This window comes from Parambassis ranga, chromosome 22 (genome assembly GCF_900634625.1).
Source record: "Parambassis ranga chromosome 22, fParRan2.1, whole genome shotgun sequence".
Taxonomy (NCBI): Eukaryota; Metazoa; Chordata; class Actinopteri; family Ambassidae; genus Parambassis; species Parambassis ranga.
In genome coordinates this window covers 1,184,144-1,207,965 of record NC_041042.1, presented here as the reverse complement: position 1 = coordinate 1,207,965, position 23,822 = coordinate 1,184,144, and the positions used below count along the sequence as shown (strand labels likewise).

At 49.3% G+C, this 23,822-nt stretch overlaps 2 protein-coding genes across 3 annotated transcripts; both read left to right on the top strand.

Annotated features, from left to right (window-relative positions):
- Positions 1–227: 227 nt before the first annotated feature.
- Positions 228–13,118, top strand: scfd1 (sec1 family domain containing 1). Of its 2 annotated transcripts, XM_028395544.1 has the most exons (25): positions 228–358; positions 1,130–1,200; positions 2,302–2,390; positions 2,910–3,000; positions 3,107–3,229; positions 3,344–3,431; positions 3,511–3,600; positions 3,730–3,785; positions 4,259–4,344; positions 4,542–4,641; positions 4,996–5,135; positions 5,251–5,341; positions 5,618–5,691; positions 6,174–6,255; positions 6,337–6,433; positions 6,536–6,606; positions 8,798–8,877; positions 8,967–9,029; positions 9,760–9,835; positions 10,481–10,534; positions 11,587–11,639; positions 11,734–11,767; positions 12,005–12,070; positions 12,785–12,853; positions 12,945–13,118. In XM_028395544.1, exons 1-25 carry the CDS (start codon positions 328–330, stop codon positions 12,966–12,968), a joined length of 1,899 nt encoding a protein of 632 aa, XP_028251345.1. In that variant the 5' UTR covers positions 228–327; the 3' UTR covers positions 12,969–13,118. The 2 variants fall into 2 exon arrangements, with proteins under 2 accessions (XP_028251345.1, XP_028251346.1); XM_028395545.1 differs by lacking the exon at positions 10,481–10,534.
- A 678-nt stretch (positions 13,119–13,796) lies between these two features.
- coch (coagulation factor C homolog, cochlin (Limulus polyphemus)) lies at positions 13,797–22,912 on the top strand. The gene is made up of 15 exons (XM_028395548.1): positions 13,797–13,814; positions 17,655–17,696; positions 17,766–17,810; positions 18,638–18,794; positions 19,300–19,433; positions 19,511–19,582; positions 19,696–19,752; positions 19,821–19,968; positions 20,066–20,169; positions 20,277–20,503; positions 21,631–21,745; positions 21,814–21,957; positions 22,036–22,192; positions 22,261–22,355; positions 22,457–22,912. Exons 2-15 carry the CDS (start codon positions 17,663–17,665, stop codon positions 22,627–22,629), a joined length of 1,662 nt encoding a protein of 553 aa, XP_028251349.1. The 5' UTR covers positions 13,797–13,814; positions 17,655–17,662; the 3' UTR covers positions 22,630–22,912.
- The last annotated feature ends 910 nt before the right edge of the window (positions 22,913–23,822 follow it).

Here is a 23,822-nt window from a genome sequence, read left to right as displayed (position 1 = left end):
GAACAGAAGCAGCACACAGAAACTACTTAACTCTTTTTGTTTTGTGCTTCTTTGTATTTCTGTCGTTTTCATACTTTAAGAAACTTAAACTTTGTTTTGTAGTAAAAAATAAAGTTTACAGCACGAAAAGCTGAACATTCTGCAGGAAGCGTCTCTGAGTGAGACCTCTTTACACATCGCCCCTCTTTGCGTCGTATTTCGTGTTGGTTTCCTGAAAACAGTGGCGGAGTGAGACCTCTTCCCTCTATACTCCTCCCGGACAGAGAGAGCTGACGTCGGGGTGCTGCCACGTCATCGCTCGCTCCGTCACCACCAACAACATCAAACATGGCGGCGTCTGTCCGGGAGAAGCAGACGGGTATGTGAATCTGGTTTCTTTCCGCCGTTACCCGTTAATTTCAGCGGCAGGACGCGGTAGTAGCAGGCCGGGGAGAACTCCACCGGCCCGCGTCTTATCGGAGCGATTTACCGGGCGCTGTCAGGCCTCCGACCCGCTAACTAACCCACTTTACAGGCTAAACTAGCCGCCAGTCGAGCCGCTAAACTGCTTCAGTTTCACTGTAGAAAAGTCCATTTACAGTCCCGTTAACTCACCAACCAGACGGTTAACTAGTTAACGGAACAGTTAACAACTAGCAGGTTAGCCTGTTAGCTACCCACGCAGCTAGCTCAAGAACCTGAGATTTGCTGGGTGAAGCTAGCCGGCTGCTAATGCTGGAGGAACAACTCATGCTAAAAGATAACACGGAGTCTTACAGACACAGCTGATATCTATAGATAATGTAAACATTAAGGTAGATTATTCTCATGTAAATAATTCATTTACACCATTCAAAATGTAAATATAATGGAAGAATATGAAATTTAACAGACTGTGTATCCATGTAATGCTTCTAATATTAAAAATAAAAAATGAAACCAGGAAGATTCAGTAAAGAAACCAGAAAAGCATTTAAACAGTTCACACAAACACCAAATATTAAACACAGTGTGGTGTTTGCTGAGGAAAAATAGCATCTTCCTATAATAAATTGAAAAGCTGATGATGAGTCACAGTCATTACTGTAGCTGTAAATATGAGCGTGTTGAAGTTTCGAGCTTTGTGAGTAAACTCTGTTTTTTCCTGCAGTCGCTTTAAAGCGAATGCTGAACTTCAACGCTCCTCCTCTGAAGAACACAGCAGCAGAGCCAGTATGGAAGGTAACACACTGCAGCTGACACGCCATCACAACGCACTGCAGCTGACACGCCATCACAACACACTGCAGCTAACACGCCATCACAACGCACTGCAGCTGACACGCCATCACAACGCACTGCAGCGCCTGCAGCTGACACGCCATCACAACACACTGCAGCTGACACGCCATCACAACGCACTGCAGCTGACACGCCATCACAACGCACTGCAGCGCCTGCAGCTGACACGCCATCACAACACACTGCAGCGCCTGCAGCTAACACGCCATCACAACACACTGCAGCACCGGCAGCTAACACGCCATCACAACACACTGCAGCTGACACGCCATCACAACGCACTGCAGCTGACACGCCATCACAACACACTGCAGCTGACACGCCATCACAACGCACTGCAGCTGACACGCCATCACAACACACTGCAGCTGACACGCCATCACAACACACTGCAGCTGACACGCCATCACAACGCACTGCAGCTAACACGCCATCACAACGCACTGCAGCTGACACGCCATCACAACGCACTGCAGCTGACACGCCATCACAACGCACTGCAGCTGACACGCCATCACAACGCACTGCAGCGCCTGCAGCTGACACGCCATCACAACACACTGCAGCTAACACGCCATCACAACACACTGCAGCTGACACGCCATCACAACACACTGCAGCTAACACGCCATCACAACACACTGCAGCTGACACGCCATCACAACACACTGCAGCTGACACGCCATCACAATGCACTGCAGCGCCTGCAGCTGACACGCCATCACAACACACTGCAGCTGACACGCCATCACAACGCACTGCAGCTGACACGCCATCACAACGCACTGCAGCGCCTGCAGCTGACACGCCATCACAACACACTGCAGCGCCTGCAGCTAACACGCCATCACAACACACTGCAGCACCGGCAGCTAACACGCCATCACAACACACTGCAGCTGACACGCCATCACAACACACTGCAGCTGACACGCCATCACAACACACTGCAGCTGACACGCCATCCCTCCATTTCCATTTACTGCTCGCAGAACAAAATAAACTTTCCTCCACTTTGTGTTCTTTTTTTCTTGCCTGCAGGTGTTAATCTACGACCGGTTTGGCCAAGATATTATCTCCCCGCTGCTGTCCGTCAAAGAGCTGCGAGACATGGGCATCACCCTGCACCTGTAAGAGACCAAACCTTGTTTTTGTAGCACTTTAAAATACATCCAAAGACATTTAAAATTCACACACACACTGTACGAAGAAAGCCCTGTAGAAACTCATTAGCCACACGTTAATGTCTGACCCTCCTCTGTGATGATCACTTATTGGTCTCCAGCATGAATGGGAAACAGCTCCGTCCTGTCTGCAGGCAGAGAGCAGGCAGAGAGTGTGTGCAGAATCACTCAGGTGTTCAGACAGAGATCAGCTGCAGGAAGCTGCAGGTCAGAGTTGGTCATGTGACTCCATCATGGCGTCCTGCTGAGGAGGACAGGACTTTATGTTTGGACTGAGTCTGGTTGGAGTGAACTCTTTGTTTCTGGAGGATCTTAGGTTTCAAACTTGTAGAATAAAGACATGGTACTTTGAAGGACCATTGGAAAGTTCAGTGTCCTGCTTTTTAACGAGCCTTTCAGCCCTCCTCCAGCTCTTTTTCTTCTTGATAATACCTGCTGGACGTGTGTGTGTGTTTCTGTGTTCAGGCTGCTTCACTCAGACAGAGATCCTATTCCAGACGTTCCAGCCATCTACTTCGTCATGCCCACAGAGGAGAACATCGACAGGATTTGTCAGGTGACCTCACAGAGTAACTAAACTCCTTGTTAGCAGCCCCCCCCCCAAGCTGTATTTAAGTAATAATCAATATTTACTGTGTGTGTGTGTGTGTGTGTGTGTGTAGGACCTGAGGAACCAGCTGTACGAGTCGTACTACCTGAACTTCATCTCTGCCATCAGTAGGAGTAAACTGGAGGACATCGCCAGCGCTGCTCTGGCCGCTAATGCCGTCAGCCTAGTCACCAAGGTTGCCACGGTTACACTTATCTGTTTTTAGTACACAAGCACCACCTCATGGTTGATTTGTATCAGATGCTTTGGATTCACAGTAAAGGTGTGTGTGTGTGTGTGTGTCTGTCAGGTGTTTGATCAGTACCTGAACTTCATCACTCTGGAAGATGACATGTTCATCCTCTGCCACCAAAACAAGGAGCTCATCTCATACCACGGTAACACACACACACACACACATACACACACACTTGTGTGTTCCTTTTCCTGACGCCTGTCTCTGTCCGTCTGTCTCAGCCATAAACAGACCAGACATCCAGGACACAGACATGGAGGCCATCATGGACACCATCGTGGACAGCCTCTTCTGTTTCTTCGTCACTCTGGGTGAGGACCACACACCCGCCTTTGGGTTTCACAGTGAAACGCACTGTTACTGTTGCAGTGGACACACTTGTGTGTGTTTTGGACATATTTCTGTTCAGTCTGGTGAGACTGTGTGTCGCTGTCACTCAGGTGCGGTGCCAATCATCCGCTGTCCTCGAGGGAACGCAGCAGAGATGGTCGCTGTGGTGAGTTTATGTGAAATGTTAAAAGTTAAAGGTAGGGGAGGAGATTTTGAAAACTTGTAAAGAGAAGTTACACTAATTTAACATAAAGTGCATCAGAATGAAACCTCCGACCCGACCTTTAATATGTTGATTTAATGTAGTTCACACATACTCCACTAGATGTCAGTCACAATACAAGCAGCTGAGGAAGATGAACTGAACCTGTGCCACATGTATTAGAAGGTACCAGGGGAACACGGTCACCCTGGCAACTGAGTCGTGGTCTCAGCAGAGCTCTGGGGGGATGTGAGGTCTCAGTGTTTGGTGCTCTGGTTTCAGATGGTATGAGGCCATCTGTCCCATCATGATTCAGGCTGAGAACTTAATGAGCAGCATTTATTCTTTATCTTGTTCGATCTTGTTGGCTTCAAGTGAACATGGTGTCTGTGTTTCAGCTCAGAGGGTTAATACTGATGCTTTTAATCCGTGTGTAGAAGCTGGATAAGAAGCTGCGTGAGAACCTGCGAGATGCCAGAAACAGCCTGTTCACCGGAGACAGCATGGCCCCCGGACAGTTCAGGTCAGGGTTCAGCACGGCTGCTGGTTCTGACATGTCATAAAAAGTCAAATATGGAGTTTAATGTCAAAAGAATGAAGGTTTTAAACTGATGTTTTCATTAAAGGTTTGTAGCCACAGTGTAAATATCAGGACTCAGTTTCCCATGATGCAGTGTGCCTTCACTGGCAGTGCTCTCAGAACTCCTTTCATCTCCGCAGCTTCCAGAGGCCCCTCTTCGTCCTTGCAGATCGGAACGTGGACATGGCCACGCCTCTTCACCACACCTGGACCTATCAGGCCCTGATCCACGATGTGCTGGTGAGCTGTCAATCAACTGTCTGACAATGAACTTAAGCTTTGGTATTTACCTCATTCCTTCTTCCTCCTCCTCCTCTTCTTCATCTTCTTCCCACTCTCCCTCCTCCTGCTGCTAAATCATCCCTCTTTTGTTTCCATGACAACGTTAATATTATGGTTACTGTGTGGAGGACCAGTATCTGTTTCCTGTCGGCCTCCAGCTGATGTCACAGCGCTGTAATTAGTAGTGATGTGCTGTCAGGGCTGCTGCTGGTCCTGGATCAGGTTTTCTGTTCACTCAGGGTCAGGCGGGGGCGTGTTTCAGAGGCTCACAGGCGGATTTAGATGAATTATTCTTATCTCGGTTTTTTTTAGGACTTCCACCTGAACAGAGTGATGATGGAGGAGGGTGCAGGGGCGGAGCCGTCACCTGCTGGTGCCAGACCAAAGAAGAAGAGCAGGAAGACCTACGACCTGACCGTCGCCGACAAGTTCTGGCAAAAACACAAGGGCAGGTCGGTCCCACATCAGAACACCTGCAGGCTCCAGGAAGACTCTCCTCCTGTAAATCTGCAGTTTAATGTTTGTCAGGTTTAGAGAGGTTGAATTGTGATTGGCTGTTTGTTTCAGTCCGTTCCCAGAGGTGGCAGAATCCGTTCAGGAGGAGCTGGACACGTACCGAGCCCAGGAGGACGAGGTCAAGCGGCTGAAGAGCATCATGGTGAGACACTCGCAGTCTGATGATGAGGAGGTTTTATAAGGTTTTATTCATGTTGGACAGTGGCTGAGAAAAATGTCAACTTTTAACAACTTCCTGGTACAATGTCCAAGCCTCGAAGGCCTCATCCAGCTTTTTGTCACCAGTATACAAAAAGAATCGCACAAATGTCCCTGAATTAGTTCTGGAGAAAAAGCTTCAGCCGTGTGTGGTTTAAACTCACATGAAAGTATAACACTGTGGAACTGAGACTCACTGTCTGTGCGGATGTGTCTGCAGGGTCTGGAGGGGGAGGACGAAGGCGCCATCAGCATGCTGTCGGACAACACGGCCAAGCTCACCTCAGCTGTCAGGTACCGAACACAGCCGCAGCCCGGCCCGCCCTGTCACTCATAGTCTCAGCTGTCAGAACAGTTTGTTGCTGCTTGTGTGTTATATGTGTGATACACCTGCATGATAAGAGATAAAGATCCGGTCTGTGGGCCCGGAGGTCTTCCATCGAATGTTGCTGTCATCAGCTCAGTGGACAGCGCGGCGTTCTTCACCTCCTCTGAGTGTTTTTGGTTTCCTGTCGGTCGGCTTTTAAAGAATGAATTTCCATGAACTCGAGAACATCTGATTACATTTTTGTTTTTATCTGTAGCTGTGGTAGCGTGTTGGACTCGAACAGCCTGTTGTCTGCACGCAGACTTCAGCGCCTCTGTGAAGTGGAAGTGACAGCCATGTTGTTTTAGCTGCTCTGGTTGTTGTAGAGTCTCCACAGATTAAATGTGAGGGAGAGCAGTCAAAGGTGAAGCAGCGTGAGTGTTGGACACGTGTCTCATGTCTCCTGCAGCTCGCTGCCTGAGCTGCTGGAGAAGAAACGGCTCATCGACCTGCACACCAACGTCGCCACCGCCGTCCTCGACCACATCAAGGTGCAGACCTGTTAATGTGGATTAAATGTTAGAACACAGTTCACACAGAGCAGAGCGTGACGTGATGCTGTTTGTCCTCAGACTCGGAAACTGGACGTTTACTTCGAGTACGAAGAGAAACTGATGAGCAAGTCCACATTAGACAAGTCACTGATGGACATCATCGGTGACCCAGACGGTACGCACACACACACACACACACTCAGACACACACAGGAAACGCAGGTTTATTAAGCTTGTATTAATAATTATTATAATAATAAGTGTTTGTGTTTGTCAGCTGGAACCCCCGAGGACAAAATGAGACTTTTCCTGATCTACTACATCACCGCCCAGCAGGCGCCGTCAGAGGTAACACACTCACAGACACACACAGAAAACCACACACACACACTTAACAACACAAGTTCCTCAAGTATTTAATGTCCTGCTCACATGTGTGTCATCAAAACATGTTTTCATGCGTCCCTGACAACCAGAACCTGAGTGTAACTGATATTATCTGGCTGCTTCTGAAAACTCGTCGCCAGAATGAAAGCTCCTCCATGTCCGAGCTGTGGTCGGGCTCTGTGTTCATAAAACTCGCCAAAATCTGAGCCTACCACACCACCTCCCTGATGGATGTCAACAGGCCGTCATCGGTGTGTGTGTGGAGCCTTAGCAGTAGGAGGTCTTGTATCGCTGTGTGAGTGCGGGGATGAATCGGCGGTGACGTGGCGGTTTGTGGTTCGTTTTTTTTTGTCCTGCTGCTCAGTTGTGTCAAAATAAGAGCTGATGGATGAGAGCTGTGACTCTGTGGTTTACTTCAAAGTACAAAACAAGGACAGGAGGAAATGAAAGCCAGAGCAGGAGAGACTGAGCAGACTCTGACATGACGCCGCCGCGGTGTGTCCTGGTCCTCTGTGATGGTTTCACAGGCAGCAGACTTTAAACTGCTTTTATTTCAGTGACAAACCCCTGACTTGGCGTCTTTATGCCTCCACGCTGGCAGGAGGCTCCATGTCCTCCTGAATCCCAGGAGTCATTGAGATGTCTCCTCGTTTTAAAAGAGGAGGCTTCTTTCCTCTGAGGAGTTAGCATCAGATGTAAAGTTCCCTGTTTGACCAAAGGACGGTTCCCCCGAGCTGCAGAGGATGGTTTGGGCAGATGGTTTGAAGTTCAGTGCAGCCTCTTGTCCTCTGAACCACAGCGTGTTGATCAGCAGCTGCGCTCTGGATGCTCTTCACGATTATATATGTTTATAATCCCAGACCGAAGGAGCCAAAACACAGAGACCTGCTTAGAGTCACTGTAAAAAGACCGCAGCTGGATCAGGTTTAGTCTGGCAGAAGCCGCGGCTCATCCTTCATGAGATGACACAGACTGTGGTAGTTATGATTAAACCAGCAGGAGTTTTATTCATTAGCACCTCCTGACAGAGCTCCGGCGCTCAAACACCGGAATCCCTGACAGCTACCTGAACCCCATCAGTCAGGAGTAACCTGCACGGCCTCAGGCGAGGCCTCCAGCTGCTGATGTGCACCATCTGTCTCCATTGTTCATTGAGTGATCAGAACCAGTCAGCATCAGAAACACAGGCCAAGATCTGAAAGCAGCAAGTCTCACAGAGTCCCTGGCGTTCATCAGAAACCGTTAAAGCTTCAACAAAAACTCACCAGAGACTCGAGTGCCAGGACTGATGGCTAAACCTTCTAGAAAGTTTTATTAACATTCACAGCTTGTAGAAAGTAAAAAATACATTTACAGCAAAAAAATAAGAAGAACATTTGGGACGATCTCTCCCGTCACTGCTGTAGACCTACCAGTATAAAACATGGGGACCGCCTCGCTGTCGGAGCCTCTAGTGGCCGTTCCAGGTGCTGCAGTTTTTTGGTTTGCTTTGGTTTCAGGTCATTTGTGGCTGGGACTGAGCAGAAGTCCATGTGGTGATGTGAACAGTGTGTGTGAGGCCTGTGGGTCTGAATATGAGCCCGGCGAGCTCTTTCATCTTGGGTCCAGCTGAGAGATGGATCACTGTGGGATTACACCCCCCCACTCGCTGTCACCTCTGGTCATCCCTCTTCCTCTGTGACCTGGCCTCCTGTCTGTCTCTCTCTGTCTCTGTCTGTCTCTCCTTCCGCTGCCTCCGTTTGAAGTCTCTCCCTCCTCTCAGACCTCCCTCTCACCCTTTTCTCTGCGCTGCCTTCAGTTGGACACTTTGGGACCCACGTGGCTCTGCAGTTGTGTAATGTCTCGGCGGTCCCCGCTGTGCTCCCCGTCAGGAGGCTAATGAAGAGGAATCTGTGTGTAGATGATCCCCGCTACGTCACCTCCACCAGCAATGCATAGGAAATAGCAGCAGAGTGGAGTGTGTGTGTGTGTGTGTGTGCTGCCGGGTCCGTGCGGTGATGTTTAGGATTTTCTTGGCCTCTGAAACAACAGCTGAAACCAGCGTGACGGCCCGGACCTGCTCTAATGAAATATGTGAGGAAGGCCTCCCTGTGTAACGTGTCGGTGTGTGGTTGTGTGTGGTTGTGTGTGGTTGTGTGTGGTTGTGTTTCAGTCTGACTTGGAGCAGTATAAGAAGGCCCTGACGGACACCGGCTGCGACCTCTCACCTCTGAACTACATCAAACAGTGGAAGTAAGTCCGTCACTGTCACCACAGTCAGTGAGCAGCAGTGTGTGAATATTCATATTTATATTATATTCTCATTTTTCTGTCTTTTTCAGGGCCTTTACCAAAATGGCCGCCACCCCGGCCAACTACGGCAACAGTGGAGTCAAACCCATGGGGTCAGTTATTATTACAGTTGTTATGATGAACTGAAGCTGTTTTGTTGCCTGTTCACAGCAGCCTGTTCACAGCAGCCTGTTCACAGCAGCCTGTTCGCAGCAGCCTGTTCACAGCAGCCTGTTCGCAGCAGCCTGTTCACAGCAGCCTGTTCGCAGCAGCCTGTTCGCAGCAGCCTGTTCACAGCAGCCTGTTCGCAGCAGCCTGTTCACAGCAGCCTGTTCGCAGCAGCCTGTTCGCAGCAGCCTGTTCACAGCAGCCTGTTCGCAGCAGCCTGTTCGCAGCAGCCTGTTCGCAGCAGCCTGTTCACAGCAGCCTGTTCGCAGCAGCCTGTTCGCAGCAGCCTGTTCACAGCAGCCTGTTCGCAGCAGCCTGTTCGCAGCAGTATTTCTGTGTGTCCCCTTAGTAGAGCTCAGGGTTGGACGTGTCTCAGCGGCAGCAGACACTGTGTGGAAGTCTGATGTCTTACATCATAAAGCTGCAGTAAATCTGTCAGCAGCTGAGAAATATGACCCCACAACTGAAGCACAAACACTTAGTGTAGAAGCTACCTGAGCTGATGATACAGGGAACAAATACAAAGCTCTGCTCTCTGTGTCTCCTAACGCTCCGGAGCCTGAGATCATTCTGTCTGGAAACTCTGCTCTACTTCGACTACCAGTCTAACCCTGTCCTCCTCCTCCTCCTCTTCCTCCTCCTCCTCCTCTTCCTCCTCCTCCTCCTCCTCCTCAGGCTCTTCTCCAGAGTGATGAATACTGGCTCACAGTTCGTCATGGAGGGCGTGAAGAACCTGGTGCTCAAACAGCATGTGAGTGAGACACAAACACCATGAAAGACTTCAGTTACTTTAAACCGCTACTTCCTTTGTACTTTTACCACTTTACACTTCTTATGTAAATGTTCAGTTTGGAAACAAAGATAATCAAAGGCTTGGACTTGGTCTCCATCTTCTCCTCTGACGTCCTCTTCTCCTGTTTCTCAGTCCACCACTTCACTCTGTCTGCTTCTTTGTCTCCGTCTTCATTTTCATGCTCTTTGTTGTCCTTCTCTTCCTCATGACGGTTTGCCAGATGTCTTTCTTCTTTCTTCTTTCTGTCCAACATGGCGGCCTGTCCTCTGTAATGCTGTCCAGGTCTAGTGTAATGTGGAGCGTTGTCTGCGTTCCTGGACAGCAGCGATCATCATGATGATGATGACGATGAACTGGCCCCGACATGTCATTAATCATCACACACACACACACAGGGAGGGGGTGTCTGTCTTTCTCATATCGACGCGCCCAGCTGAAGCCGGACCATGAGGCTCGGGTCTGGGAGGACGTTTCAAGTTCACACCTCCAGTTTTTAAAGATTCCTGAGATTCTGTGGATGGAAACCAAGCAGCATAAACTTCACTGACAACACAGGGAGGAAGTTTTTATAAATACGTCACGTTATTCCTTCTTCTCTTCCAGAATCTTCCAGTCACCCGGATTCTGGACAACCTGATGGAGATGAAGTCTCATCCTGTGAGTTTATCAAGTCAACACATTTCTGACAAAGTACCAAAAAAACAAGGGATTATTTTTAGCTCCATCAAAGCTAGCATAGAGCTACATGTTTGAAAACACGAAAACACCACTTCCACACAGCGGATCGGTCAATCTGACCGAACTGGACGCCCTGCATTTGTCAGGAACTGTGTAATCACAGCAGATTAAACATACGGTGTCTTATTGATCACACACTTGTGATCACTTCACTGTGTGTAGGGGAAGTGCAGATCATATTACTCACATGTGAACACACGTGAACCCGTCGACACACTTTTAACACAATGAACCAAGACTGGATTTTTTTGTGGTACCTCCTCAGATCACACAGACACTTAAGTGAACCCTAAAACACTCTGAACCCTCAAACATCCCTCTGCAGCCACTCACACGGGTCCTCAGAGTCACACACACACACAGCAGAGGTTTCTCAGCGTCTGGAGTTACAGGCGACCAACAAAGGTCCCGTTGTTGTGGGAGACTGGGATGAAGATGAAAGAAACAGAAGAGCACATTCTCCCTCTATCAGATTGTCCTCAGTGTGTGAATGTTGTTCCTGTTGCATGTTGGGGTTACGTTTGGGAGGAATTCGTGCCGCAGAGTCTGACGGTGAATGTTAATCCTCAAAGGTACGGGGGGCGGCGGCCTGCTGCAGCTCCTCATGATCCTGCAGCTCTGTCAAAGTTTAAAGAGTGTTCTCTGCATTAGACACTGTAGGGATGAAACAGAAGCTGATTCTTGCAGTGCGACCTTTGAACCCCATCCAGGTGAGCGTGCTCCCTCAGGGCGGAGCTTCTGGTGGCTGCCATCTTGGCAGCATCTCACACTGACAGCCTAACACATGAAAGAATCCGTACAGGTCTGGAAGTGTTTGGCAAACATTAGAGCTGCAGCACTGCTGGCCTGCTGACCATGTGACACAGAAACAGGAAGTGAGGGCTCGGTGGAGTCTTCGGCTCCTGGCAGACCCTCACCTGTAGTTTCACATGTGGAATCCATGCTGACGTGTTTTTTTTCTGACCCTCCAGGAAACAGACGACTACCGATACTTTGACCCAAAGATGCTGCGAGGCAGTGAGAGGTACACATCACTAATCAATCACATGTGATCAGTGAAACACTGTGCTGCTGAGGGATGGAGCGGCTCTTCATCCTGTCCTCCTCTTCTCTTTCAGCTCCATTCCCAGGAACAAGAACCCGTTTCAGGAGGTGAGTCCGTCTCAGGAGGGGCGTCTGATTGATTAGATCCAGGAACAGACTGGATCTAGACTTATTTCCATGACTGAGCAGCAGAGTTAACCGTTTCAGTCTGATGGTCATAAAACAAGTCAAACAAGCTGTTCATCTTTTTTAATGTTGAACTTCAGACCGATCAACAATCCGTTGCAGTAATTTGTTGCATAGGCGTCCTCGAGGTCTGATGTTCGCCCTCCTGCTGTGTTTCAGGCCATCGTCTTTGTGGTCGGAGGAGGAAACTACATCGAGTACCAGAACCTGGTGGACTACGCCAAGGTACTGCAGAACCTGCCACATATTCAGTGTCTGCTTTGCCTCTAGAAAGCAGCTCAGTTAAAGGTAGTGGAGGAGAGTTTTAAAGCTCAGTGAGAGTCAGCCAGATTTAAAGTAAACACACGCCCCTTTCTCTCGGCGCTCACCCCGAAGCCACGCCTCCAATCACATGGACGCACATCACCTGAAGACGAGCTGCGGTCTGTGACTTCGGCCATCATGCACGTACCTCTCTGGTGCACAGAGCAGGAAGAGAGTGACAACCAGCCAATACTCCTACAGGGTCCACCCGGAGGATTGATGATGTTTTTATGTTTTATAGCTTCAGATGATTCATATTCTTCGTTTTAATGAGAAACTGCCGTCGGATTGTAAAGAGAAGTTACACTAATTTAACAGAAAGTGCATCAGAGTGAACTCTCCTACCCGACCTTTAAATACTCTCTGAATGTTGATCATGTGACGTGTGCCTCCATCATGGCTTCCTGCCGGTTGCTGAGGGCGGGACTTTTAGTTTTTAGTTTTAACTCAGACGTAAAACACCTGAATCTTAGTTTGTAGATCGTGTAGATCACACGTGATGCATTCAAGGACCACAGGAATGGTTCTTGCTCTGATTTCTGAACAAAACTAAGTGCGTTGCATCTGTTGGACGCAACTGTATGTAAATATGTCGCAGGTGCTCCTCAGCAGTGTTCAGCTCTTCTGTCTTTTCAGGCCAAACAGGGGAAGAAGGTCGTGTACGGCTGCAGTGAACTCTTCAACGCTGCTCAGTTCATGAAACAGGTGAGAACACACACCTGTCCTCCTCAGCAGCATGTCTTCCTGTCCATCACCACCTACTGTTGACCTCCTCTTGCTCCTCTCTCCCTCACAGCTCTCCCAACTCGGACAAAAGTGACGAGGACACCGACGACCTGTGAATCTGTCTCATGGCTGAACTCTTGATTCCACTTTGTTTTTTATTGACTGTTCTGTAAATGGACTAAAGCTTCTCTGTTGTAATTTCTGCTCCTTCCACTCACCGCTAATAAAAGAGTCTCAAACTCGGCCCCGGCCTCTGACGGCTCTCCTGCGTCTGGACACATTCCCTTATTAAATTAGAATGAAACCACGTCTGTATCTGTGACGCTCAGACGAGGAGAACAGATTCAGGTCTGTGTCCGGCTCAGTCCGGCTCTCTGCCTCATTATATAATTAACAGTCTTTTTCCCTGCAGGCTGAACATGTTCTGGACTCAGAGGAGGAGCAGGACACCTGCTTCTTTGTGGTATTACCCACACACACACACATCACCCGTCACTTTAAAGGCGGCCCGACACAGTGTGGTACAGCTCCATGTTCATCCAGCACCGTGGCACCAAAAACAAAGAGCTCCATCCGAGGATTATGTCAGCGTGGCATTTTAATCTGGAAGTGTGCAGACTGGTTTGGCCATCCTTGTGAGGACCTGGGTTAGTCTTGAGAGCGTGTGAGTGAGGACATGCTGGGACCCTGTGGTCTGGGTTGGGAAGCATGTCCTGCTCCAGCATCAATAAAGGACATGGTAACATAAAGATTACAGCTTTGGATTAAGGTGGAATTATGGTGTGTCACACCTTTCCAGCTTTGGATTATAAATTCAAAGTCGATGATTGTTTGTAACCCGACTTTAGAAGCTCTCAGAGTGTCACACGTTTTTCCTCCATCTTTTTTTTTTAACAGGCCGACGGCACTAAACTGACCGAGAGACCCGATCAGCCTCATGGTGAGTCTGCTGAGTGTGAACTGTTGTCACACTGCTTGGTACTAATAAACCTGGTTCGATGTCACAAAGGGTTAAAGAGTAAAAAGTGTGGGACCTAGGAGAGAACCTTGGGGTACGCCACAAGTACTCACATGGCCTCGCAGTCAGCAGATCGGGCCTTGGAGCAGCTCTGGGAGGTGGTGTGAAAGTTAAACATGACGGAGCCTCGGCCTGTTGGAGGAGCTTCACCAGTTTGCCTCGAGTTCTGCTCAGTGTGAAGCTCCACGTGCTTCTGTTTTTATTATTCCTACTGCAGAGACCACCCGCCCACATGCACACTCACTCTATTCCTGTGAGGACACAGCCATCACTGCTAATACTGAATCCACAGAAACGTCTCTCTCTCTCTCTCTCAGAGGTAATCCCGGCTCAGTGTCAGTGATGTCGACTCTGTTATGGTGGTTTAATGAGGTGTAAGCTGAAATAATGAGGAGGTCCAGAGCAGATGAACAAAGCTCTGTAGCTCTCGGCAGTCTTCAGTCTCTTTTTCAAAGAATGTGAAGGCGTCAGATGCTTTATTGGAAGCTGCTGATGAATGAACTTCAGCTTCTTCACATGCTGAGCTCTTCACCTGTGCAGGTCTGTGTGGGTCAGAGTGGGTCTGTGTGGGTCAGAGTGGGTCTGTGCAGGTCTGTGTGGGTCTGTGCAGGTCTGTGTGGGTCCGAGTGGGTCTGTGTCTGTCACCACACACACACACACACACCTGTGCATGTGTTTGACCACGCTCGGAGCAGTCATGCATGTCCACACGCACACAGTATTCCTGGTGTTCCTCGTGACTGTCAGCAGCCTGCAGGCGGCGGGTCCAGTTTGTATCTCCTGTGTGAGGAGATTTCCAGAAACTCTCCCTGACCGTAATGTTCTTATTCCAGGCTGTTAAACCTGAACATCAGCACGCAGAGCACTGGGCTTTAATTAGGAGTGGATTAAAGGACTCTGCAGCGCCTCCTACGGGCAGATGTCTTCATTACAACATGATATTTCTACTTCAGGAAGTGTTTCTGCAGGTTCCATTCACTTCAACACAGTCTGTGGTCTCTAGTGGACACTATCGGAACTGCAGCTGAAATTTCTCACATCGTTTCATCATTTCTGGACTTATTGTGGCGTTTGGTGTTTCAGTCACACCCACAGGAGACCTGAGGTCTGTCAGGTTCCCATGATGCTCTTTGTTGTCCAGGCTAGTCCACTCCCTGGTCTGACTCGACCCAGTTTTAATTTTTTTTGTTGACCCACAGATCTGATATCACACATCATCATGTTACCTTTTTTTTTTAGATCTGATTGGCTGGCGTCCACTTCCTGTCGTGACCTCAGCTGACCATCAGATGTTTCATTTGAAGCGTGTAAATGTTCGAATCTGTCGTCCTGTCCCGATGTCTCACAGTAACATCAGTGTTAGGAGGACACAGAAAACATGGAGGTCCACACAAAGACCCGTTTGTTCCGCAGCACTCTAACACACATGGATCAGGTGTCGGCTGCGTTTTTCTGCTGGAAGCTGCATCTCACCCGGAAAACAGGCCAGGTCCTTTAAAGCAGGTGAGTTATTCAGACCATTACATCCAGGAGGAGGAGGAGGAGGAGGAGGAGGGTCCGAACGGGACCGCCTCCTTCCTCGCTGCGGTTAGTTCACTGTCCTCTGTGTTCATGAAGACGACAGAATCCTCTGCAGACATGCTAACTGTTAGCAGATAGCATTCAAATCTCCTCAGCAGCAGTGTTTCCTCGTTGATCTGATGACCTGTGACGGGGAGTGACGGATGGTTCATCCAATCAGCTGCTGAGTTTCTTTGGAAATCACATGTCCTTTACAGTTTCCTGGATGACCTCCATGATGGAATCAGATTAGCATTAGCTTGGATGCTAGCTGAACTTTCCACTCATGAGCTGCAGTATTCGGGTTTGTTTTAGATAAAAATGATATTGTCATACGTCAGCAGGTCTGAGCTGCGGATCGTTCTGATCGCCCAGAAATCTGCCTGGCAACAGGACTGTTGTGACTGAAGCTTCCATCACATGAAGCAGAACCTTTAATCAGGCCCAAGAACAGACAGAAAAATACGCCCTGACGTCCAGAAACCTGTCCCCCCCTGACACCGTGTGATGCCTCCATCACTCAGTCCCGCCTCACGTCTGTCTGTCCACGCTCTGTTTTTACTCAAACCTGCATGAGTCTGAGAGCCTTCACCTTTCCTCCGGTTACATTCCTCTCTCAAACATTCCGCCCTTCTCATTTTACAGCTGCATGCTGGGAGCTGGCCAAGCTGAATTCCTGACGGCTGCTGCCGGCTCCGCCTGTCCACCTGCACACAGGTAACACTACCGAGTCCACCCTGAACTCCGCCCGGCCCGACAACAGGCAGAGCCTCGGGGGCGACGGAACCAGGCTAACATGAAGAGTCCTGCGGCTACGAGCCGGCAGCACACGACGGAAAAACGACCGGACTTTGTTCTGCCTTCCTTCACTGGAGGTGCAAACAGGTCTTTCATTCACACGGCCCCATGAGACTGGCTTCATATTTAGCAATTCTGTCAAAAGAGTTTCGGTCAAGAAAAATCACAACTTCACCTAAAAGTTCTTTATTTTAAAATGTTGATTCCAGAAATCCATCTAAACCGGCTGAAACTGCACAAAAAGCTTTCAATGGTTTAATTAAAGGGGAAATAGTCCAAGTGTGAGACAACTGTATCATCTGCATAAAAAACGATATTTGCTCTTAAATCCAGCCCGAGGCTGACGTGTTCAGGGACAGCAGGTGATGTGTGCGACCTGTGTGATCCTCCTCGTCCTTTGTGTTTTGTGTCAGGTCAGCTGACCGCGCTCACAGCTCGTCTTCACCGATTTATCAAGAAGACAAAACGAATCGACAGCTGACCGAGCAGCGAGCAGGACCAGGACCAGGACCAGGACCAGGATCCAGACTTATAGTGAAACAGGACGGAGCAGTCTTTGCTTCAGGCTGCACACATGTTGATGTCTGGGAGACAGTTGGACTCTTTAACATGGAGGTCTGTGGGCACTGCCTCCAGTGGACTTTTGAGGAACTGCAGAGTTTGATGCTGCTGTTTGATTGCAGCTTTTGTCAGTGTGTTACTGATCTTACACAATTTGAATAAACTTTATTCTGTCAGGGAACTCATCTCTCTCTCTCTCTCTCTCTCTGTCAGGGTGACCCTCCCTCCTCCCCCTCTGATGTCACCACAGAAAGGTGTGTGTGTGTGTGTGTGTGTGTGAGACAGGGAGCTTATTTAAGGGGCTGCCGCTCTCTCGCCAGGCGATCACCAGCTCAGCATCGCCAGCTTCCCGCCTGCTGCTTCTTCTTCCAGGGAATAATCCGAGCCGTCTGCTGGAGAAACAGTCAGTAAGAGCTTCCTGCTGACTGGTTTACTGCCTGTATCACCTGCTGGGTTTTAGTGTTCAGCTGGTTGAGTGTAGTTTATTATGTGTACTGGTTGGTTTGGATGTGACTGATTTGCATGCTGCTTACTGACTGTCTCTGGTCAGCTGCTTTACTCTCAGTAGCTGGTGGATGAGGCATCACTCTGATTTAGTTCAGTGTCTGCTCACTTTGAACTGCGGCTCATTGATCGACCCGAGCTGTGATTGGTTGATGTGATCATCTGTTAGCTGCTGACTGAAGCAGGTGTCCGGTGAAGTCCGCTCCACCTCCAGGGGGGGGGGGGGGGGGGGGTTTCTGGCTGTCAGGGCGCTGTGGTTGGAGGGCTGGCTGTCCTCCAGCAGCTGACCAGGCTGTCTCTGTGACTGGGAGCTTCAGAGGAGTGTTTGCTGTGTTTCAGGTGCAGAGATGCCTGCGCTGCCCGTCCTGCTGCCTCTGACAGGTACCATCTCCTCCTCTGCTCCTGGTCCTGGTTCTTTCCTGCCTCTGACCTCTGTCTCTTCTCCTTCAGGCCTTTTCTTCCTGATCTCCTCACAGGTCGTGTCAGGATCCACCGGTGAGTTCACGTCTTTATTCATATCAATAACAATAAAACAAACTATAACCAACAGTAGCGATGCTTCAGCTGTGCTGGATCCATTTTACATGAGACACGTCTGTGGAGAGCTGGTCTGTGCTGCCACCTGAGGACCCGCTGCTGTACTGTGTTACTGATGCAGGGTGTGTGTGTGTGTGTCTGTGTGTGTGTGTGTGTGTGCAGACTGATCTGAAGGAATGAACTCAAACTGAGGCCAAAAACAGAGGAGGAGGGTTAGTCTGAAGCGGCTCGCGCCCCCTACAGGCCGCTCTGCTCACAGCAGGCTGTAGCAGTACTTATGATAAACACACCCGTCCTCTGCGGGTGCTGCTGCTTGTTGTGGATCTTCAGCCTGAATCATATAAATGAGGATTAAATGAGCCGCCGGTGCTCCGACAGACAGACCAGATGTTTGTTTTTCTGCCTGGTGACAGTAACGCTCCTCTCAGCGCTGCGTTCCCACTGTCAGAGTTATTTTATTATTGTGAAAGGTGATCTGGTTATTTTTGTAACTGTGAACCAGTTGATGACTTTGTTGCCACGGCAACGGCAAAATTCCATAGCATCCAGAGTTTGAAAGTTTTTTTCAGGACTAATATTTTAAAAGGAAAAAATAAATGATGTTTACATTTAGTTTTATTAGAACTGTACTTTTCAAATGTTTTTATTTTGTTAAGTATTTTCATGTTTTTTTCTTTGGTTCTAATCGTTTCTTCAATCTTTTTTTAGATATTACCTTTTATTATTTCTCTTCAACTGTTTGCTAATGTATTTGTTTGTTTATTTGTTCATTATTTCCTGCTCAGTGCTGCACCCGGTCACCTGCGTGACCCGTGGAGCCGACCTGATGGAGGACGGTTTGGTGGTTTTATGTCCTCCGGACTGCGCGCAGTGGAGGATGACGGTGTTTGGGACGGGAGTGTACGCCGCCGTCTCATCCGTCTGTGGAGCCGCCGTACACAGGTTCTCCTCTCTTATGTGACTGTGATCAATATTTTCATGTTTATTTTATGGGTTTTTTATGGGTATTATCGGACGCTGCCCAGTGCAGGAGGGGCCTCTGTGAAGGTGGAGGTGGGTGGAGGTGGGTGGAGGGTTTCTCTTCCTGGATGTAGGTTTTCAGGCACGTGGATCAGACTCTGCTGACATAACAGTGAGCACTGTGAGTCCTGCTGAACCAAAACACCAGCACCATGAAGGAATGTGCAGGAATCAGGGATTAAGCTCTCAACCCTGGATGACCCCCTCCTGCCTCTGCTGAGGGCCTCCAGGGGCCAAGAGGCAGAACTGAAGGAGGCCGCTCTGCCCCTTCAGTCCCCCTTCAGTCCCTCACAGATATCTGCTGTTTTCTCTCTCTCTCCTTTGCATCGTTAACTTCCTGTCCTGTCTTCAGACTTTTTATTTTTCCTTTTATTTGTTGTTATTGTCAAAGTTTGATGTTTGCTGGGACTTTGTTTGGCCCCTGCAGGGGGATCCTGGGGCCATCCGGGGGCCCCATCAGGGTCCATAAGCTGCAGGGACGACACAACTACTTGAGCTCGTACGCCCACGGCATCCACTCACAGGCCCTGTCTCACTGGACGTCCTCCTTCAGCCTCACCAGTAGGTGGAGCTGTTTGATGTCGTTCAGACAGACACACACTTCTCTTCTTCTATAATAACTCACTGTGTGTCACCAGAACCTGTTAACGCTCCGCTGGAGCTGACCAGTGAGACCAGCACCACCGCTCTGCCTGCAGCTGGACCCCCAGGTGACACACACACACACACACACACACACACACACACTGAAACCTGGGCCTCAGGTGATGACACACTGTCACTGTCAGGTCCTCACACAGACACGTGTGTGTGTGTTTTGCAGTGAAGAAGCTGCTGAAGAAGCCGTCAGTGAAGAAGGCTCTGACCGGTGGAAACAAAGGTAGACGGCGCTCTGCAGGGTCAGCACAGCCTCTGTAATCTGAACAACGTGCTGATCTGTGTCTGTAGATTGTCAGATGGACATCGCCATGGTGATCGACAGCAGCAACAACATCGGGCAGCGCAGGTTCAACCTGCAGAAGAACTTTGTAGCCAAACTGGCGGCCATGTTGAGAGTGGGACAAACAGGGCCTCATATGGGCCTGATACAGGCCAGGTGGGTGCTGGACTACCGGACTATGAAGTGAATATAATAATAATAATAATAATACAAATGTGTGTGTGTGTGTGTGTGTGTGTGTGTGTGTGAGTAGTGATGTTCCCAAGACCGAGTTCCTCCTGACTAACTACACTCAGCCCAAAGAGCTGCTGTTCGCCATCAAGGAGTTGGCCTACCTGGGAGGAGACACCAACACAGGTGACACACACACACATGTACAGACACACACAGACACACACAGCCACACACACACACGTTTTAGTACACAGAGGACACACGATCTTGTGTTGTGTCCTCCTCCTCAGGTAAAGCCATCATGCACACAGCAGAGACCTTCTTCAACCAGGAGAAGGGGGGGAGGCGGGGTCACCCCCGGGTGATGGTGGTGCTGGTTGACGGCTGGCCGTCTGACGACCTGGACCAGGCGGCCATGTTGGCCAGAGAGTCCGGCATCAACGTGTTCTTGGTGTCTGTGGCCAAGCCGGCACCTGAAGAGCTGGGCATGGTGCGGGACAAAGACTTCATGAAAAAGGTGCAAACACCCAGCTGTGTGTCTGTGTGTGTGTGTCTGTCTGTGTGTGTGTGTGTGTGTGTGTCTGCCTGTCTGTGTGTGTGTGTGTCTGCCTGTCTGTGTGTGTGTCTGTGTGTGTCTGTGTGTGTGTCTGTGTATGTATATGTGTCTGTGTGTGTGTGTCTGTGTGTGTGTCTGTGTATGTATGTGTGTCTGTCTGTGTGTGTGTGTGTGTCTGTGTGTGTCTGCCTGTCTGTGTATGTATGTGTGTGTGTGTGTGTCTGTGTGTGTGTCTGTGTATGTATGTGTGTCTGTCTGTGTGTCTGTGTGTGTGTCTGTGTGTGTCTGCCTGTCTGTGTATGTATGTGTGTGTGTGTGTGTGTGTCTGTGTGTGTGTGTCTGTGTGTGTGTCTGTGTATGTATGTGTGTCTGTCTGTGTGTGTGTGTGTCTGTGTGTCTGTGTGTGTCTGCCTGTCTGTGTGTGTGTCTGTGTGTGTCTGTGTGTGTGTCTGTGTATGTATATGTGTCTGTCTGTGTGTGTGTGTGTGTGTGTGTGTGTGTGTGTGTCTGTGTGTGTGTGTGTGTGTGTGTGTGTGTGTGTGTCTGTGTATGTATGTGTGTCTGTCTGTGTGTCTGTGTGTGTGTCTGTGTGTGTCTGCCTGTCTGTGTATGTATGTGTGTGTGTGTGTGTGTGTCTGTGTGTGTGTGTCTGTGTGTGTGTCTGTGTATGTATGTGTGTCTGTCTGTGTGTGTGTGTGTCTGTGTGTCTGTGTGTGTCTGCCTGTCTGTGTGTGTGTCTGTGTGTGTCTGTGTGTGTGTCTGTGTATGTATATGTGTCTGTCTGTGTGTGTGTGTGTGTGTGTGTGTGTGTGTGTGTCTGTGTGTGTGTGTCTGTGTGTGTGTCTGTGTGTGTCTGTGTGTGTGTCTGTGTATGTATATGTGTCTGTCTGTGTGTGTGTGTCTGTGTGTGTGTCTGTGTATGTATGTGTGTCTGTCTGTGTGTGTGTGTCTGTGTGTCTGTGTGTGTGTGTGTGTCTGTCTGCTTCATGTGCAGCTTCAGATTTGTGACTTCCATGAATCAGAATGAGTTTGTGTTCACATCTGTTCAGATCAGGACATGTGAACTGGTTTAACCCCCCCCCCTGCAGGCGGTGTGTAAAGATAACGGCTTCTTCACTTACTCCATCCCGAGCTGGTTCAGCACCACCAAACATGTCCGGCCTCTCACTCAGAGACTCTGCTCGCTGGACGGCCTGCTCTGCAGTAAGCCACGCCCGCGGCCAGCTGACGGCGCCGCACGCCGCCTCTCACTGACTCTGTGCTTCTTCCAGGTAAAACCTGCTACAACTCGGTGAACGTCGGCTTCCTCATCGACGGCTCCTCCAGCGTCGGCGAGGGGAACTTCCAGCTGGTCCTGGACTTCCTGGCGGGTGTCGCCCGCAGCTTCGACATCTCAGACGTGGGCGCCCGCGTAGGTCAGCTTCACATGCATGCAGGGCATTGATTGGCTGAGGCGCTGACTGGCTGGCTGACTGGCTGTGTTGGTGGTGCAGGTGCGGTGCAGTTCACCTACGACCAGAGGCTGGAGTTCGGCCTGTTCGAGCACTCCAACAAAGAGGACGCCATCAGCGCCCTGAGGAGGATCTCCTACATGAGTGGAGGGACATCGACCGGGGCCGCCATCAGCTACGCCACGCAGAACCTGTTCAGGTAACGCTGGCGAAGCGTTCAGTGGTCGGAAGACTTTACTGATTTATAATCTCATTTCACTGCAACAGACAAGCAGGGCGCGGCCGCAACTTCCTCATCGTGGTGACAGACGGTCAATCGTATGACGACGTCAGAGGCCCGGCGACAGCTGCACAGAGACAAGGTGTGTGGTGCAATACCACAAGTGACCACTGGTGGCACCATTTCAGCTCCATTAACATGTCAGCAGTTTGTGTCACACGTGTTTCTTCCGCCCACTGGCAGGCGTCACCATCTTCTCGGTGGGCATGGCGTGGGCGCCGATGGACGACCTCAGAGCGATGTCATCAGAGCCGAAGGAGAGCCACACCTTCTTCACCAGAGAGTTCACCGGCCTCGCCGAGTTCATCCCGCCGCTGGTCCGAGGCATCTGCCGAGACTTCACCGAGAACAACTGAGGGCACACACACACACACACACACACACACACTCTGTGTATATACTGTACCCACTCGTACGTGTACATAAAAGACTCTGAACACTTTCTTCTATTTAAAAGTTTCAATGATCCGTCATCATCCGTCAGATCAGTACCACTGACAGAAAGGGGCTGTGATCAATAAAAGGACATGAAGGCAGGAAACGAATCTGTGTAATTGTGAATTCTGAGAACACTAATGTGTGAGTATGAAATGTGTAGGTGACATGTTTTTATATATATTTACAGCCATGTAGGTTCAATACTCTTTATTATAGTTACACACGTCTTAATCAAAGCTTCAATATTTGAACGGTCAGAGTTCAGCTACGTTATTAAAGCCAGAGACGAGCAGCAGTGTGTATTTAAAATGTTGAGGTCTTTGCTCAGCAGGACGTTCCATCAGCAGCACAGCTGGACAGAAGAATCACTTCCTGTGTTATCAATCAGATTTTTATTGATTAATAAACTGTTGAATGTCTTTGATTTCTGCAGCAGCGTCACAGCCGTCATTTCTCCTCCAAACACATTTTTATTGGAAACTGTGGCGTCTTTGTGTCTGTGTGTGTGTATCTGTGTGTGTCTGTGTGTGTGTGTGTGTATGCATCTGTGTGTGTGTGTGTGTGTATCTGTGTGTGTGTGTATGTATCTGTGTGTGTGTCTGTGTGTGTGTGTGTGTGTATCTGTGTGTGTGTGTATGTATCTGTGTGTGTGTCTGTGTGTGTGTGTGTGTCTGTGTGTGTGTATCTGGATGTGTGTCTGTGTGTATGTATCTGGATGTGTGTGTGTGTCTGTGTGTGTGTGTGTGTGTGTATCTCTGTGTGTGTGTGTGTGTGTGTATCTCTGTGTGTGTGTGTTTGTATCTGTGTGTGTGTGTGTGTCTGTGTGTGTGTGTATCTGTGTGTTTGTGTGTGTTTGTATCTGTGTGTGTGTGTGTATATGTGTGTGTATCTGTGTGTGTGTGTGTGTGTCTGTGTGTGTGTGTATCTGTGTTTGTGTGTGTTTGTATCTGTGTGTGTGTGTATATGTGTGTGTGTGTATCTGTGTGTGTTTGTATCTGTGTTTGTGTGTATCTGGCTGTGTGTTTGTATCTGTGTGTGTGTGTGTGTATATGGGTGTGTGTCTGTGTGTGTGTGTGTGTGTGTGTGTATCTGTGTGTTGCTGGTTGCTGTA

Excerpts from the sequence above, each read along its gene's own strand:
- scfd1 (XM_028395544.1), top strand. The coding sequence starts at position 328 with ATGGCGGCGTCTGTCCGGGAGAAGCAGACGG. Across the intron at positions 4,345-4,541 it reads ATGGCCCCCGGACAGTTCAG|CTTCCAGAGGCCCCTCTTCG; the intron begins GTCAGGGTTCAG and ends TCATCTCCGCAG. Across the intron at positions 11,768-12,004 it reads ACAAGAACCCGTTTCAGGAG|GCCATCGTCTTTGTGGTCGG; the intron begins GTGAGTCCGTCT and ends GCTGTGTTTCAG.
- coch (XM_028395548.1), top strand. The coding sequence starts at position 17,663 with ATGCCTGCGCTGCCCGTCCTGCTGCCTCTGACAG. Across the intron at positions 17,811-18,637 it reads GGTCGTGTCAGGATCCACCG|TGCTGCACCCGGTCACCTGC; the intron begins GTGAGTTCACGT and ends TTTCCTGCTCAG. Across the intron at positions 19,583-19,695 it reads GCCTGCAGCTGGACCCCCAG|TGAAGAAGCTGCTGAAGAAG; the intron begins GTGACACACACA and ends TGTGTTTTGCAG.